General features: G+C 52.3%; 1 protein-coding gene across 1 annotated transcript in view; it reads left to right on the top strand.

Moving 5' to 3' along the window:
- The first annotated feature begins 220 nt into the window (after positions 1-220).
- Positions 221-13497, top strand: part of clasrp (CLK4-associating serine/arginine rich protein) — a 13436-nt gene continuing 159 nt past the window's right edge. Inside the window, exons 1-20 of the mRNA XM_056611908.1 lie at positions 221-357; positions 871-968; positions 1137-1238; positions 1482-1561; positions 2442-2526; positions 2892-3028; positions 3415-3511; positions 3960-4038; positions 4149-4222; positions 4938-4979; positions 5227-5469; positions 5783-6172; positions 7099-7284; positions 7768-7807; positions 9110-9170; positions 10737-10795; positions 11170-11216; positions 12075-12160; positions 12652-12676; positions 13473-13497. The exon at positions 13473-13497 is cut by the window's right edge and continues 159 nt beyond it. Coding sequence (XP_056467883.1) covers positions 259-357; positions 871-968; positions 1137-1238; positions 1482-1561; positions 2442-2526; positions 2892-3028; positions 3415-3511; positions 3960-4038; positions 4149-4222; positions 4938-4979; positions 5227-5469; positions 5783-6172; positions 7099-7284; positions 7768-7807; positions 9110-9170; positions 10737-10795; positions 11170-11216; positions 12075-12160; positions 12652-12676; positions 13473-13497 — 2055 coding nt within the window. The 5' untranslated portion in view covers positions 221-258. The remainder of the gene's footprint in view (positions 358-870; positions 969-1136; positions 1239-1481; positions 1562-2441; positions 2527-2891; positions 3029-3414; positions 3512-3959; positions 4039-4148; positions 4223-4937; positions 4980-5226; positions 5470-5782; positions 6173-7098; positions 7285-7767; positions 7808-9109; positions 9171-10736; positions 10796-11169; positions 11217-12074; positions 12161-12651; positions 12677-13472) is intronic.

The raw sequence follows: 13497 nt of genomic DNA, 5'->3' as shown, positions 1-13497 counted from the left end.
GTTAAACTACAATGCATGGAGATGGTTCATTTAACTGAAGGCCAATCCGCATTGAACTGGTTATCGGTGTCCATGTCGTCTCTCCCACGTTGAGCTGGATCAGTCTTCGGGGCCTTTGCACCCTTCTCTGTCCTATCTCCCTTCCTCTTCCTCGTTGCTCTGCTGATGGTGCTGTGACTCTCTTCCTCCTCCCGGCTCCTCCCCTTCCTGTCTGCAGCAACCGTGCCCCGCCGCGCCCCCACCCCCAGCGGCGCCGTCATGTGGCAGGAGGCCAGAAAACACGAGCGCAAGCTTCGTGGTATGATGGTCGACTACAAGCGACGTGGCGAGCGCCGGCGCGAGTACTACGAGAAGATCGTAAGAGCTGTCTGTCTGTCTGTCTGTCTGTCTCTGTCTCTGTCTCTGTCTCTGTCTCTCTCTCTCTCTCTCTCTCTCTCTCTCTCTCCCCCTACCCCCCCAGAGAGAGAGAGATCACCCAACTCGGTTATTAAGTCATTTAAATCAGTGGACCCTCTTGCTACAGTTCAGACCAGGCGGCCTCCAACATACTCTTGCTTGTTGTGTCCTACTAGTTTATTTTTCTCTCATGTCTTCTTAAATGCACGTCACTTTGGTCCATGCAAAAACAAAGGTCCTCGCAGAAAAACTAAATTAATTAAATTAAATGTTGTAATGAAAACCCTAGTTGGAATATAATATTTTTTTCATGTAGTTTTTTACTTAGTTTTAACAGCAGAGGGAGTTTTGTATGAACAGTTTCCCATTGGTGTCCCCAGTGGGCGTGGCCCCGGGTGGGCGTGGCCCCATGTGGGCGTGGCCCCGGTGTGGGAGGTCCTTCCCTCAGCTCTCTCCTCTCTGTTCATCTCACAGAAAAAGGACCCTGCCCAGTTCCTCCAGGTCCATGGCCGAGCCTACAAGATCCACCTGGACCCGGCCGTGGCCCTGGCTGCTGAGAGCCCCATCAACATGTGAGCTCACACACCCTCCCTCACTCACTCACTCACTCACTCACTCACTCACTCACTCACTCACTCACTCACTCACTCACTCACTCACTCACCCCCCCCCCCCCCCTTGTGGGGCCCTTATGGAAGCAGCCCTGTTTATCAGTTTATTTCCGTACTCTTTCTCCCCAGGATGCCGTGGCAAGGAGACGCCAACAACATGATTGACAGGTTCGACGTCAGGGCCCACCTGGACTACATCCCAACCTACACCCCCCCCCTGCTCAGCAGCAGGTGAGTCCCAGGTGTAGCCCCCCCCACTGGGTGGTGTCTGCCCCCCCCCCCCCCCCCCCGCCTCTGCTCCATACGTCGGTAACACTGGGATTGGCTGTTTAGTGTGAAATCGATATACGGCATTTTATTGACTCTAGTATTGTGCGTGCGCTGCAAGATATTGTATGATTGATCTTTATCCTATGTTTATAGTTTTTTTTCGGATCACCTGTTAATGACGTCACTGTGTGGTGTCTCCTGCAGCAGCCCCGACCAGGAGTCAGACGAGAGGAAGTGTAACTACGAACGCTACCGAGGGCTGGTGCAGAACGACTTCGCCACCAGTGAGTCCGGCTGCATCCCGCTTCTGTCAGCGCCTCAGATACCTTGAAGGATCGATAGGCAGGATTCAGCGGCTTCCAGCACGCTCCAGTCTGACTGCAGAGAATAAACACTCTGCTCCCCATCCCTCCCTCCCTCCCTCCCTCCCTCCCTCCCTCCCTCCTCTCCCTTAGAGCACATTTCCAACGTTTGACATTTTTGAAGAGTCAGTACATTTTTACATAGTTTCATAAAATCAATTGAAAGTGCATAACTCCGCAATGATACCTCAGCTGTTCCACCAGGAGAGTGATGGCTGTCCTAGCTAGCTGTTGTTTAGCAGAGTAGTGAAGGCTGTCCTAGCTAGCTGTTGTTCATCAGGAGAGTGATGGCTGTCCTAGCTAGCTGTTGTTCATCAGGAGAGTGATGGCTGTCCTAGCTAGCTGTTGTTTCCATCAGGCTAGTGATGGCTGTCCTAGCTAGCTGTTGTTCATCAGGAGAGTGATGGCTGTCCTAGCTAGCTGTTGTTTCCATCAGGCTAGTGATGGCTGTCCTAGCTAGCTGTTGTTCCTCAGGCTAGTGATGGCTGTCCTAGCGAGCTGTTGTTCATCAGGCTATTGAAGGCTGTCCTAGCGAGCTGTTGTTCATCAGGCTGGTGATGGCTGTCCTAGCTAGCTGTTGTTCATCAGGCTATTGAAGGCTGTCCTAGCGAGCTGTTGTTCATCAGGCTGGTGATGGCTGTCCTAGCTAGCTGTTGTTCATCAGGCTAGTGAAGGCTGTCCTAGCTAGCTGTTGTTCATCAGGCTAGTGATGGCTGTCCTAGCGAGCTGTTTGCTGCTGGTTGTTCTGTGTTTCCCTGCCCCCCTGCTGACCCCCTGTTGACCCCCTGTTGACCCTCTCCAGTCTCTGAAGAGCAGTGCCTGTACCAGATCTACCTGGACGAGCTCTACGGTGGCCTGCCACGACCAAACGAAGACGAAAAGAAAAAGTGAGTGTTTGGAAAAGTGCTCTGTATGGAATGACCTTATTCTGCCATCGCTTCTCACTGGGCTATTATATATATATATATTATTATATATATAGTGATTATTGATGTATCATGTATTGAAATTACTTTTTTAGGTTAAATATTTTTTTTAACTAACCTATGACTTGTTTTAAATATGTCGTTTTGAAATTGTATTGAATGATATATGTTGAAAGAATATTTATAAATTCAGTGTATTGATTCTTTGGACCTATGTATGCATTTATGGCTCCATACCAATAAGACGTATGTACGTATATTGGGCTCCATGCCAATAAGCTTATGTATACAGGGCTCTATACCAATCAGAAGTGTGTATTTGCTAGGCTGGCGGAGAAGAAGGCCACCATTGGCTACACATACGAGGACAGCACCGTGGAGGAACCGGAGCCCACCTCAGACAAGGACGAGGAGAACTCTGAGGAGGAGGAATCAGAGGAGGACGAAGGCATCCCAGATATCGGTCAGGAAGCATTGGTTTAACTGACTCTGAAGTAACGTGGATGCGTAGTATAAAGCATTATGGGCGGCATGTGGCTCAGGAGGCAGAGCGGGTCGGCTGGTAACCTGAAGGTTGCCGGTTCGATCCCCGGCTCCTCCTAGCTGAGTGTCGAGGTGTCCCTGAGCGAGACGCCTCACCCTGACTGCTCCTGACCCGCTGGCTGTCGCCCTGCGTGGCTGACACGGCCGTCAGTGTGTGAATGAATGGGTGAATGTGAGGCAACATTATATTGTAAAGTGCTTTGAGTGGCCACTGGTTAGAAAAGCGCTGTATGCATGCAGACCATTTACCGTTGATGCCTCTGTGTGTGTGGGTGTGTGTGTGTGTGGGTGTGTGTGTGTGTGTAGACGTGGAGGTGGATGTGGACGAGCTGAACATCGAACAGGAGCTGGACCTGAATAAGATGGCCACCCCCTACGGCATGGCAGAAGGAGACTTTGTCAGGTGGGCGCTTGTTTTGCCGCCGCAGTGTTCTGTTTACATTTACACTCAGGGCGCTTAGCGGACGGTTTTATCGAGAGACTTGCAATAAGTACATTTGGTAGGAGAAAGAGAAACGATAATATACCGCCGTCGGTACAGTAAAGATGTTCACAAACGCAAAATCTGACAAATGGTTATATAATGGTTGTTTAATGATCGTAAAGTGTACGGCGTATTTACTATAATAATTACGCATAAATAAGTGTCAGATTTGAACAGTTCTATTAAAGTGGTGTCGTTTTGTTCACATACATTTGATAAATATTAACGGCTCAGCGCTGACGCCAACGAACTCTGACCTCTGAACGAACGCGGAGCGTTGAAAGAAAACGTTAAAGGAAGGGGAGGCGAGCTGAGCGTGAGCGGTGTGTAACCATGGTGACGTGTAACCATGGTGACGTGTTCCCAGGATGCTGAGGAAGGACAAGGAGGAGGTGGAGGCCATCAAGCACGCCAAGGCCCTGGAGGCGGAGAAGGCGATGTACTCGGTAGGACCCCCCCCCCCCCCTCCCCCTCTGCCGATGCGCCCCTGGGCACCCGCACACCGCGTTGTGTTGTCTGTGGGCTAACGCTGCTCTGTCTCCATGGCGACCCCCAGGGCCGTCGCTCCCGGCGACAGAGGAGGGAGTTCAGGGAGAAGCGGCTGAAGGGACGTCAGATCAGCCCGCCCAGGTACGCGATCGGAACCATTCAGTGGGTTCATTTCACATGGATCCTTATTGTTTGTTAGTTGTAATATTATACAGTGGTTAAACTTCTTTTTGCGACAAGGTACAATGTGACAAGAATTGTTGCAGTTTAACAATTTCATTTTTATGTTTTTATAAACCCCATCCAACCCTAACAATTCCTCGTGCCGTGCAAAAACAAAAAAATTATAAAATACTTTCTCCTATGATGAACGTATTTGTGCTTTACATTGAAGCTTATTCACTAATGAGAGAGGGGAAAGTTTCAAGTTTGTCTAAATAAACCAGTGAAGGGTCCCAGACTTGGTAGAATCTTTTGGTTGATCCTTTAAGAAAGTATTTAGCTTTTACATTTTTTAGAAACATATCAGAAAGCCACGCTGATGCCTTAGGTGGTAATTGGGATCTCCATTCCAAAGTATTCTCCTTCGAGCAATCAGAGTTGAAAAAGCAATCAAATATTCTCGCTAATGGCTATCGCAGTTTCATTACCTCTTACTCCAAATATAGCTTTTAAAGGGCTTGGTTCTAGATTCAGGCCAAAAGCCACATTCAAAATCCCAAATATTATTTTCCAAAACTTTCCCAACTCGGAGCAAAGACCTGCGTTTTAATGAGTTAACGAGTGGCTCTGGTCCATCACCCATCAGTGGGTATATCCATCAACCTGTATTCTGCTCTCTGCCTCTCACCCACAGCTACGCCAGGAGGGACAGTCCCACGTACGACCCGTACAAGAGGTAAGCTGGCCTTTGCTTTTGGTTTGCATTTAGTTCAGCTCAGACTCGCTGTGACTGTCTTTAGTTTGTTTAAAGGTGCATTATTCAAACGAGTGCATTGCCCGTTAAAACCTGCCTGTCTGTGATTGGCTGATTTCTGTAGAGCTGCTCATCCAATCAAAATCTCACCTAGTTGACGGACAGACAGACTCCAAACGAGGTCAATTAGTCTAGGTAAGTTAACGACCCTAACGTCTCCCCCCCCCAGGCCGGAGTCGGAGTCCGACTCTGAGTCGCGGTCGCGGTCTCGCTCCCCAGGTCCGGAGAAGATCACCTTCATCACCAGCTTCGGGGGGAGCGACGAAGAGGCGGCGGCGGCGGCGGCGGCGGCGGCTGCAGCGGCAGCGGCGGCGGCGGCGGCGGCGGCGGTTGCGGCGGCGGCGGCTCCTCCAAGCTCTAGCCACGCCCCCGTCCACTCGCAGCACCCTGCAGGTCATAGCAGGGGCTCCCGGTCGGTAACTTTCCCCTTCCTGGCTTCTCATTGGTTGCTTTCTCCCGTCAGTCATATTGTTGCCCCGCCCCCCCGGCCGCCTCGAGGCCCAGAGCGTTAGCGGTAGCCTCTGAATACACTGAATGTGATGTAATGCTCTCCATGCACGATGCCACCGCCCAGCCCCTTTGACCTGTCAGTGTTTGTACGTTGATGTGTGAACCGAGCGTTACCAGACTCAGGTTCCCCTCTCCGCTCTGACCTCTGACCCCTGGCGTTGCCCTTTGACCCCGTGTCGCTAAAGTCCCCGTGTCTCCTCCCCCCCCCCGCCCAGGAGACGAAGGTCCTCCTCCAGCCGTTCCCCGTCCTCCTCCTCGCGCTCCTCCTCGCGCTCCTCCTCCCGCTCGTCCTCGCGCTCGCGGCGAGCGCGGCGGGGGCGGGGCAGCGGGGGGCGGGACGGAAGGCGCTCCCGCACGCGCTCCCCCTCCCCCTCCCGGCGGCGCTCCGGGTCGAAGGGCGGAGCCAGAGGGGGGAACGGCAGCGGCGGCTCCTGGAGGAGGCGGGAGCGCACACGCACGCCGTCGCAGTCCCGGGAGCGGGAGCGCGACAGAGAGAGGGAGCGGGAGCGCGACCGAGAGCGGGACAGAGAGCGGGAGCGGGACAGAGAGCGGGAGCGGGACAGAGAGCGGGACAAGAGGCGGTATTCGGGCCGCCGGCAGACCAGGTGAGCGGACGGACGGCGGCAGCGTTGGGAGAGTTCACTCTCTTCAAGAACTAGTTCAAAGATCAGCTCACACATGAGGATGAACCACTTCAGTTCATAATTCGATATTTCTACTAAGTTCACAGTTCCGATTTTTTTTGTGTTGGCGCAAGCTATTGTCTTTCAAAATGATCGCCCCAGCCCATGTAGAACCACAGACGTCAATTATTTTATCAGTTTTTAACACTGAGACTATGCGTCAGATTTCATCCTCATATCCAATTTTGAATCCTTTTATCTGTAATTTATTTGATAAATTCCAAATTTTGGTTTTGATGATGTATGAAATAACCCATGACACCAATTGACGACTGCATTTTACAAGTACAGTACAGTACTGTACTGTACAGTACTGTACAGTACTGTACAGTACCGTACCGTACAGTACAGTACTGTACTGTACACGTTCGCCCAAAATATGAGCACTGGACCGTGGTTGGTCTGTGTGTGTGTACGGTGTGTGTGTGTGTGTATATTTAGTCAAGCGTATAAATACACACACACCCAATGTCTCTGACCCTCCCCCCCCCCCCCCCTGTCTCTGACCCCCCCCCCCCCCCCCCCCCCTGTCTCTGACCCCCCCCCCCCCACTGTCTCTGACCCTCCCCCCCCCCCCCACTGTCTCTGACCCCCCCCCCCACTGTCTCTGACCCCCCCCCCCTCCCCCTGTCTCTGACCCCCCCCCCCCCCCTGTCTCTGACCCTCCCCCCCCCCCCCCCCACTGTCTCTGACCCCCCCCCTCCCCCTGTCTCTGACCCCCCCCCCCCCACTGTCTCTGACCCCCCCCCCCCCCCACTGTCTCTGACCCCCCCCCCCCTGTCTCTGACCCCCCCCCCCCCTGTCTCTGACCCCCCCCCCCCACTGTCTCTGACCCCCCCCCCCTCCAGGTCCCGCTCCGGCTCCAGGCAGAGGGCCGCCTCCAGGCACGGGGGGCGGAGCTCCGGGGGCCACCGGCGGGGAGGAAGCAGCAGCCCCAGCCCCGCCCCCTCCCCCTCCCGACCCCCCCGGAGCCCCTCCCCCTCCCACTCCCACAGGGGGTCCCTGACCTCGGGCGGCCTCGACAAGCTAAGGAAGTAAGAAGGGCGGTCCTCCTCGTCCCCGTGGTTACGGATGCCGTTACCATAGTTACCGTACTGTTGTCGCGCTGCTTCCTAATGATGATGAGCGCTCCATCAGAGCTGCCTTTTCAAAGTACAGCGAAACTATGGCTTAAAACTAACCGAAATGTAGCACACTTTGTCTGATTTGATTTGGTTAAACGGCCCGATGCCATCGGAGCATGGCAGCGGATTTAAAACGGGTTTAGGGTTCTGTCCATGAGACGGATCCACCCCTCGCCCTGAGAGAGAGGAAATCCTTTACTCACGCATGCTGTTGGTTATTATCCTGAGAGTCATTCACCGGGCCTGGTATCAGCCCACGGTGGACACAACTCAACAAGTCCACTAACCCTCTCTCCTCTCTCTCTCTGTCTCTCTCTGTCTCTCTCTCTGTCTCCCTCCTCTCTCTCTTTCCCCTCTCTCCCTCTCCCTCTCCCTCTCTCTCTCCCCCCCCAGGCCTGACACTCCGTGCGGTAAAGAGTCTGGAGCTTCCAAAGTCAGTAAGAATATGATCCAGCTGGGTTCTGTTGCTCAGGTCCATGCCTCCCTCAGCTCTGACAGGCCACGCCCCCTCATCTCTGACAGGCCACGCCCCCTCACCTCTGACAGGCCACGCCCCCCTGCTGTCCCAGGGCAGAAGGGACCAATGGTATCACACCAGAGTTGTTAGGGGTTTAGGACCAGGTTTCCAGATCATTCTTGAGGGGGGGGGGGGGGGGTGGGGGGTGGGTGGGTGTGTGTGTGTGTGTGTGTGTGTGTGTGTGTGTGTGTGTGTGTGTGTGTGTGTGTGTGTGTGTGTGTGTGTGTGTGTGTGTGTGTGTGGGGGGTCCTACCTGTTGACCCCTGCTGTACTCAGTAAGGCTGTCACCAGTAAGGCTGTCACCAGTAGGCCCCCAGCCCTGTAACGGCGGGTCGTGTTCCCTCATGTGTGAACTATGTGAGCAGCAGCTCCTCCCTGCGGTCGCGCCGGGTGCTGGAGGGCCGGTCCCGGGGTCCTGTCCCAGCATGGGGTCCTGTCCCAGCCCGGGGTCCTGTCCCAGCCTGCGTGGCTCTGGGCGGTCTGGGCTCGTCTCAGAGCGCTCAGCGCTCCAGACACGCCCTCCCCAGCCGACAAAACAACACGGCTCATTTGCATATAGGTTGCTTGAAAGGCAAATATGTATTCGTAAACGGCTTCACTCAACGGGTGAAACTAATGACGGCCTCTAGTGGGAGGGGCCAGGAGGGCAGGTGACCAGGTGCCCCCCCCTAGTGGGAGGGGCCAGGAGGTCAGGTGACCAGGTGACACCCCCCCCCCCCTAGTAGGAGGGGCCAGGAGGGCAGGTGACCAGGTGACCCCCCCCTAGTAGGAGGGGCCAGGAACCCCCCCCCCCCCCCCCCCAGGCTGTGTTCTGGTCTCTGAAGTCAACAGACCTGAACTTGTTCTTGTTTTGCTCCTCAACCGCTTCACCTTTTACACACACACACACACACACACACACACACACACACACACACACACACACACACACACACACACACACACACACACACACACACACGGAGGGGAGCTTCCTGGCGGTTGCAGAGCAGCTGCAGTGCTGGCGGCATAACGCTCTCTCTCCGTCAGACGGGCGGCCGTGACCCGTCCAACCGTCCTGGATCCTCCTCCTCCTCACGCTGACACAACTGTTACTGTTGGACTGCGATTCTCCTCCTGCTCTCACCCGCACACACACGCACGCACGCACGCACGCAGGCCGACACACACACACACACGCGCTCACTGACTCACTGCTGATCGGTCTGTCCTCCACAGCCCAAGATGACCCCCCAGGAGAAGCTGAAGATTCGCATGCAGAAGGCCCTCAACAGGCAGTGTGAGTGCACACACACACACACACGTCCAGTCACACACACACACACACACACACACCCCTGTCTGGACACTTAGTACGCAGAGGTGCTCAGGATGTGTGAAGCGTTTCTTTTTTCTTAAAAACGTTCTTTTCCGTTTTTGGGGGAACTGTAGAAACCTGAAACTAGATTAAACTAGCTCAGTGTGAAGGACCTCACTCTGTGATGACTAACCTAGATTAAACTAGCTCAGTGTGAAGGACCTCAGTACTCTGTTATAACTAACCTAGATTAAACTAGCTCAGTGTGGAGGACCTCACTCTGTGATGACTAACCTAGATTAGACTAGCTCAGTGTGGAGGACCTCAGTACTCTGTTATGACTAACCTAGATTAAACTAGCTCAGTGTGGAGGACCTCAGTACTCTGTTATGACTAACCTAGATTAAACTAGCTCAGTGTGGAGGACCTCACTCTGTGATGACTAACCTAGATTAGACTAGCTCAGTGTGGAGGACCTCAGTACTCTGTTATGACTAACCTAGATTAAACTAGCTCAGTGTGGAGGACCTCAGTACTCTGTTATGACTAACCTACATTAAACTAGCTCAGTGTGGAGGACCTCAGTACTCTGTTATGACTAACCTAGATTAGACTAGCTCAGTGTGGAGGACCTCACTCTGTGATGACTAACCTAGATTAGACTAGCTCAGTGTGAAGGACCTCACTCTGTGATGACTAACCTAGATTAGACTAGCTCAGTGTGGAGGACCTCACTCTGTGATGACTAACCTAGATTAGACTAGCTCAGTGTGGAGGACCTCACTCTGTGATGACTAACCTAGATTAGACTAGCTCAGTGTGAAGGACCTCACTCTGTTATGACTAACCTAGATTAAACTAGCTCAGTGTGGAGGACCTCAGTACTCTGTTATGACTAACCTAGATTAAACTAGCTCAGTGTGGAGGACCTCACTCTGTGATGACTAACCTAGATTAGACTAGCTCAGTGTGAAGGACCTCACTCTGTTATGACTAACCTAGATTAAACTAGCTCAGTGTGGAGGACCTCAGTACTCTGTTATGACTAACCTAGATTAAACTAGCTCAGTGTGGAGGACCTCAGTACTCTGTTATAACTAACCTAGATTAGACTAGCTCAGTGTGGAGGACCTCACTCTGTGATGACTAACCTAGATTAAACTAGCTCAGTGTGGAGGACCTCAGTACTCTGTTATGACTAACCTAGATTAGACTAGCTCAGTGTGGAGGACCTCAGTACTCTGTGATGACTAACCTAGATTAAACTAGCTCAGTGTGGAGGACCTCAGTACTCTGTTATGGCTAACCTAGATTAGACTAGCTCAGTGTGGAGGACCTCAGTACTCTGTTATGACTAACCTAGATTAGACTAGCTCAGTGTGGAGGACCTCAGTCCTCTGTTATGACTAACCTAGATTAAACTAGCTCAGTGTGGAGGACCTCAGTCCTCTGTGATGGCTAACCTAGATTAAACTAGCTCAGTGTGGAGGACCTCAGTGTGGAGGACCTCAGTGCTCTGTGATGGCTAACTGAGTTCTCCTCCTGCAGCCAAGGCCGATAAGAAGGCAGCTCAGGCCAAGATCCAGAACCAGGAGAACAAGAGACAGGTGTGGGAGCCTGCCTGCCTGCCTGACTGTCTACGTGTCTGCCTGTCTCCGTGTCTGCCTGCCTGCCTGCCTGTCTGTCTGTCTGTCTGTCTGTCTGTCTGTCTGTCTGTCTGTCTGTCTGTCTGTCTGTCTGTCTGTTTGTCGGTGTCTGTCTGTCAGTCAGAGGCTGTGTCTGTCAGGCTGTGTGTCTGTGCTTCTATAGCTGTGAGCCTGTCTGTCTGTCTGTCTGTCTGTCTGTCTGTCTGTCTGTCTGTCTGTCTGTCTGTCTGTCTGTCTGTCTGTCTGTCTGTCTGTCTGTCTGTCTGTGGCCGTGTCCCGTGATGAAACTGTTTTTTTAAAGCACCCCTACTGCCTCTCATTTCCTCCGTTGACAGGAACGGGAAGGAGAGCTGCGGGCCATGGCGCGCAAGATACGCATGAAGTGAGTCTATTGATACCAACTACCTCCACTTCTGCTAAGACCAAGAATACATTTATTAGTACAGCACCTTTCACGACAAGGTTACAATGTGCTTTACAGGGCTATAGAATAAAACGCCAATAAATAATACCACACATACATACACTTAAAACTGTATTAAGTCCTAATATAATACAGTATGCGGTACGATATGAAGACATCACATTTAAGTAGGGCTGGGCAAGTTAACTTGTTAATTACGCGTTAACGCAATCTTATTTTAACGCGTTTAATACAAACTTTTTTTCTTTTTTTTCTTTGGTTACTTTTGGTTTACTCTCTGGTGTTGCCCACAGAATGTCAACATTCATATCAGAAATCGTATTAGTTTTTTAGTTCCACTTACTTTACATTCAATTACACTTTCAGTAAGTGACAATTCCCATATCTGTGGTTTTCCGTAAATTTCATAATCAACCCACACTGAATGAGTCAATAAAATTCCCTCAAGATCACTTGTTCTAGTTTTTGCTTACATTTGGTATGAATGATAATGAGTCATTCCATTTGATAATCTCATCAAACTTCAATTGGAGTGGATATAAAATATATTTTAAAAAATGCGATAAATCACGAGTTAACTCACTTATACTATGCGATTAAAACTTGTAATCATTGCCCCGCCCTATATTTAAGCCATTTGGAAAAAAAGTTGTCATCAGAAGCGCAATAAAACGTAGCTAGCCTTTGCATGCGTGTGCGTCGTGTGTGTGCGTGTGTGTGTGTGTGTGCATGCGTGTGCGTCGTGTGTGTGTGTGTGTGCGTGCGTGCGTGCGTGCGTGTGCGTGCTTGTTGCTGAGCCTCTCTCTCCGTCCCCAGGGAACGAGAGAGGCGCGAGAAGGAGAGGGACGAGTGGGAGAAACAATATGGCCGCCAGAGCCACTCCCCCTCCCCGTCCAAATATGGTAAGACGCCCTGGTCACCGCGGCCGAGAGAATCCCGTCGGACCTGTTGTTCGGCGGTTGAGTTCTTCCTCTGGAAGCGCGAGCAATGGCTCCTTTGTTTGTTGTCTCATATCTTTGTAAAAATGGGGAAGCGTTACAGTATAGGGGATGCTGTGTTTGGATCAGCGAGCGCCTCTCGGTAGAGCTCGTTGAACAGCGGCCTCAACGCCGTGACCCGTCGAGTCGTCTCTGGAGCGAGGGTCTACTGATGGCGGCGGTGTTCCATCAGACGACCACGCAGGCCAGACGCCCTGCCGCGGCGGCGTGCTAAGCTACTAACGGGGAAACCGGGAGCTGGTTCAATGTTACAGGCTCAGCAAGCTAGTGGAACCGTGACCCAGTTAGCTAGCGATGATACATGTTGTTGTGTTTAACGTGTCTCCCTCTCTCTCTCCCTCTCTCTCTCCCTCTCCCTCTCCCTCTCCCTCTCCCTCTCCCTCTCTGCCCCTCAGGCCGTGACCACAGCTCTTCCAGAAGGTACGTTACGCTGCTCTGGGCCGTGCGTTGAACCAGGGGGAACACCAACAGCACCCCACACTATAATGGGGCTCGTCTCGGGGCTCCCTGCTGGTGGGTTGTGTGACCTCCAGTCTGTTTCACACTGGAGGTCACACAACACAGTGAGATGGATCCAGTAGAGCTGGTCTGTGTGTGGCTGTTTTTCAGTGTGTGTGTGTGTGTGTGTGTGTGTGTGTGTGTGTGTGTGTGTGTGTGTGTGTGTGTGTGTGTGTGTGTGTGTGTGTGTGTGTGTGTGTGTGTGTGTGTGTGTGTGTGTGTGTGTGTGTGTGTGTGTGTGTGTGTGTGTTCTTCGGTGGGTTTGTGAGTGTTCTTCCGTGGCTGGCTGTGTATCTGTCTGTCTATCCCGGTGTGTGGCTGTCTGTCTTTCGGTCACAGTCTGTCTGTCTGTTGCAGCGTCTGTCTGACTGTCTCTCGCAGTGTGTGTGTGTGTGTGTGTGTGTGTGTGTGTGTGTGTGTGTGTGTGTGTGTGTGTGTGTGTGTGTGTGTGTGTGTGTGTGTGTGTGTGTGTGTGTGTGTGTGTGTGTAGCAGTGTGCATGTGTCACTCATGTTTGTGTGTGTCTGTAACAGTGTGTGTGTGTAACAGTCCCCCTGGTGTCTCCTATAGCAGTGTGTGTGTGTGTCACTCCTCAGCCTCCCTGGTGTTTCCTATAGCTGTGTGTGTGTGTGTGTGTGTCTGTGTGTCTGTAACAGTGTGTGTGTGTGTGTGTAGCAGTGTGTGTGTGTGTGTAACAGTCTCCCTGGTGTCTCCTGTAGCAGCAGGAGGTCTCGTTCCCGCTCC

Source organism: Gadus chalcogrammus, chromosome 16 (assembly GCF_026213295.1).
Source record: "Gadus chalcogrammus isolate NIFS_2021 chromosome 16, NIFS_Gcha_1.0, whole genome shotgun sequence".
In the NCBI taxonomy this organism is placed as follows: domain Eukaryota; kingdom Metazoa; phylum Chordata; class Actinopteri; order Gadiformes; family Gadidae; genus Gadus; species Gadus chalcogrammus.
The sequence above is the reverse complement of the archived record's forward strand: the minus strand, read 5'-3'. Positions and strand labels throughout refer to the sequence as shown.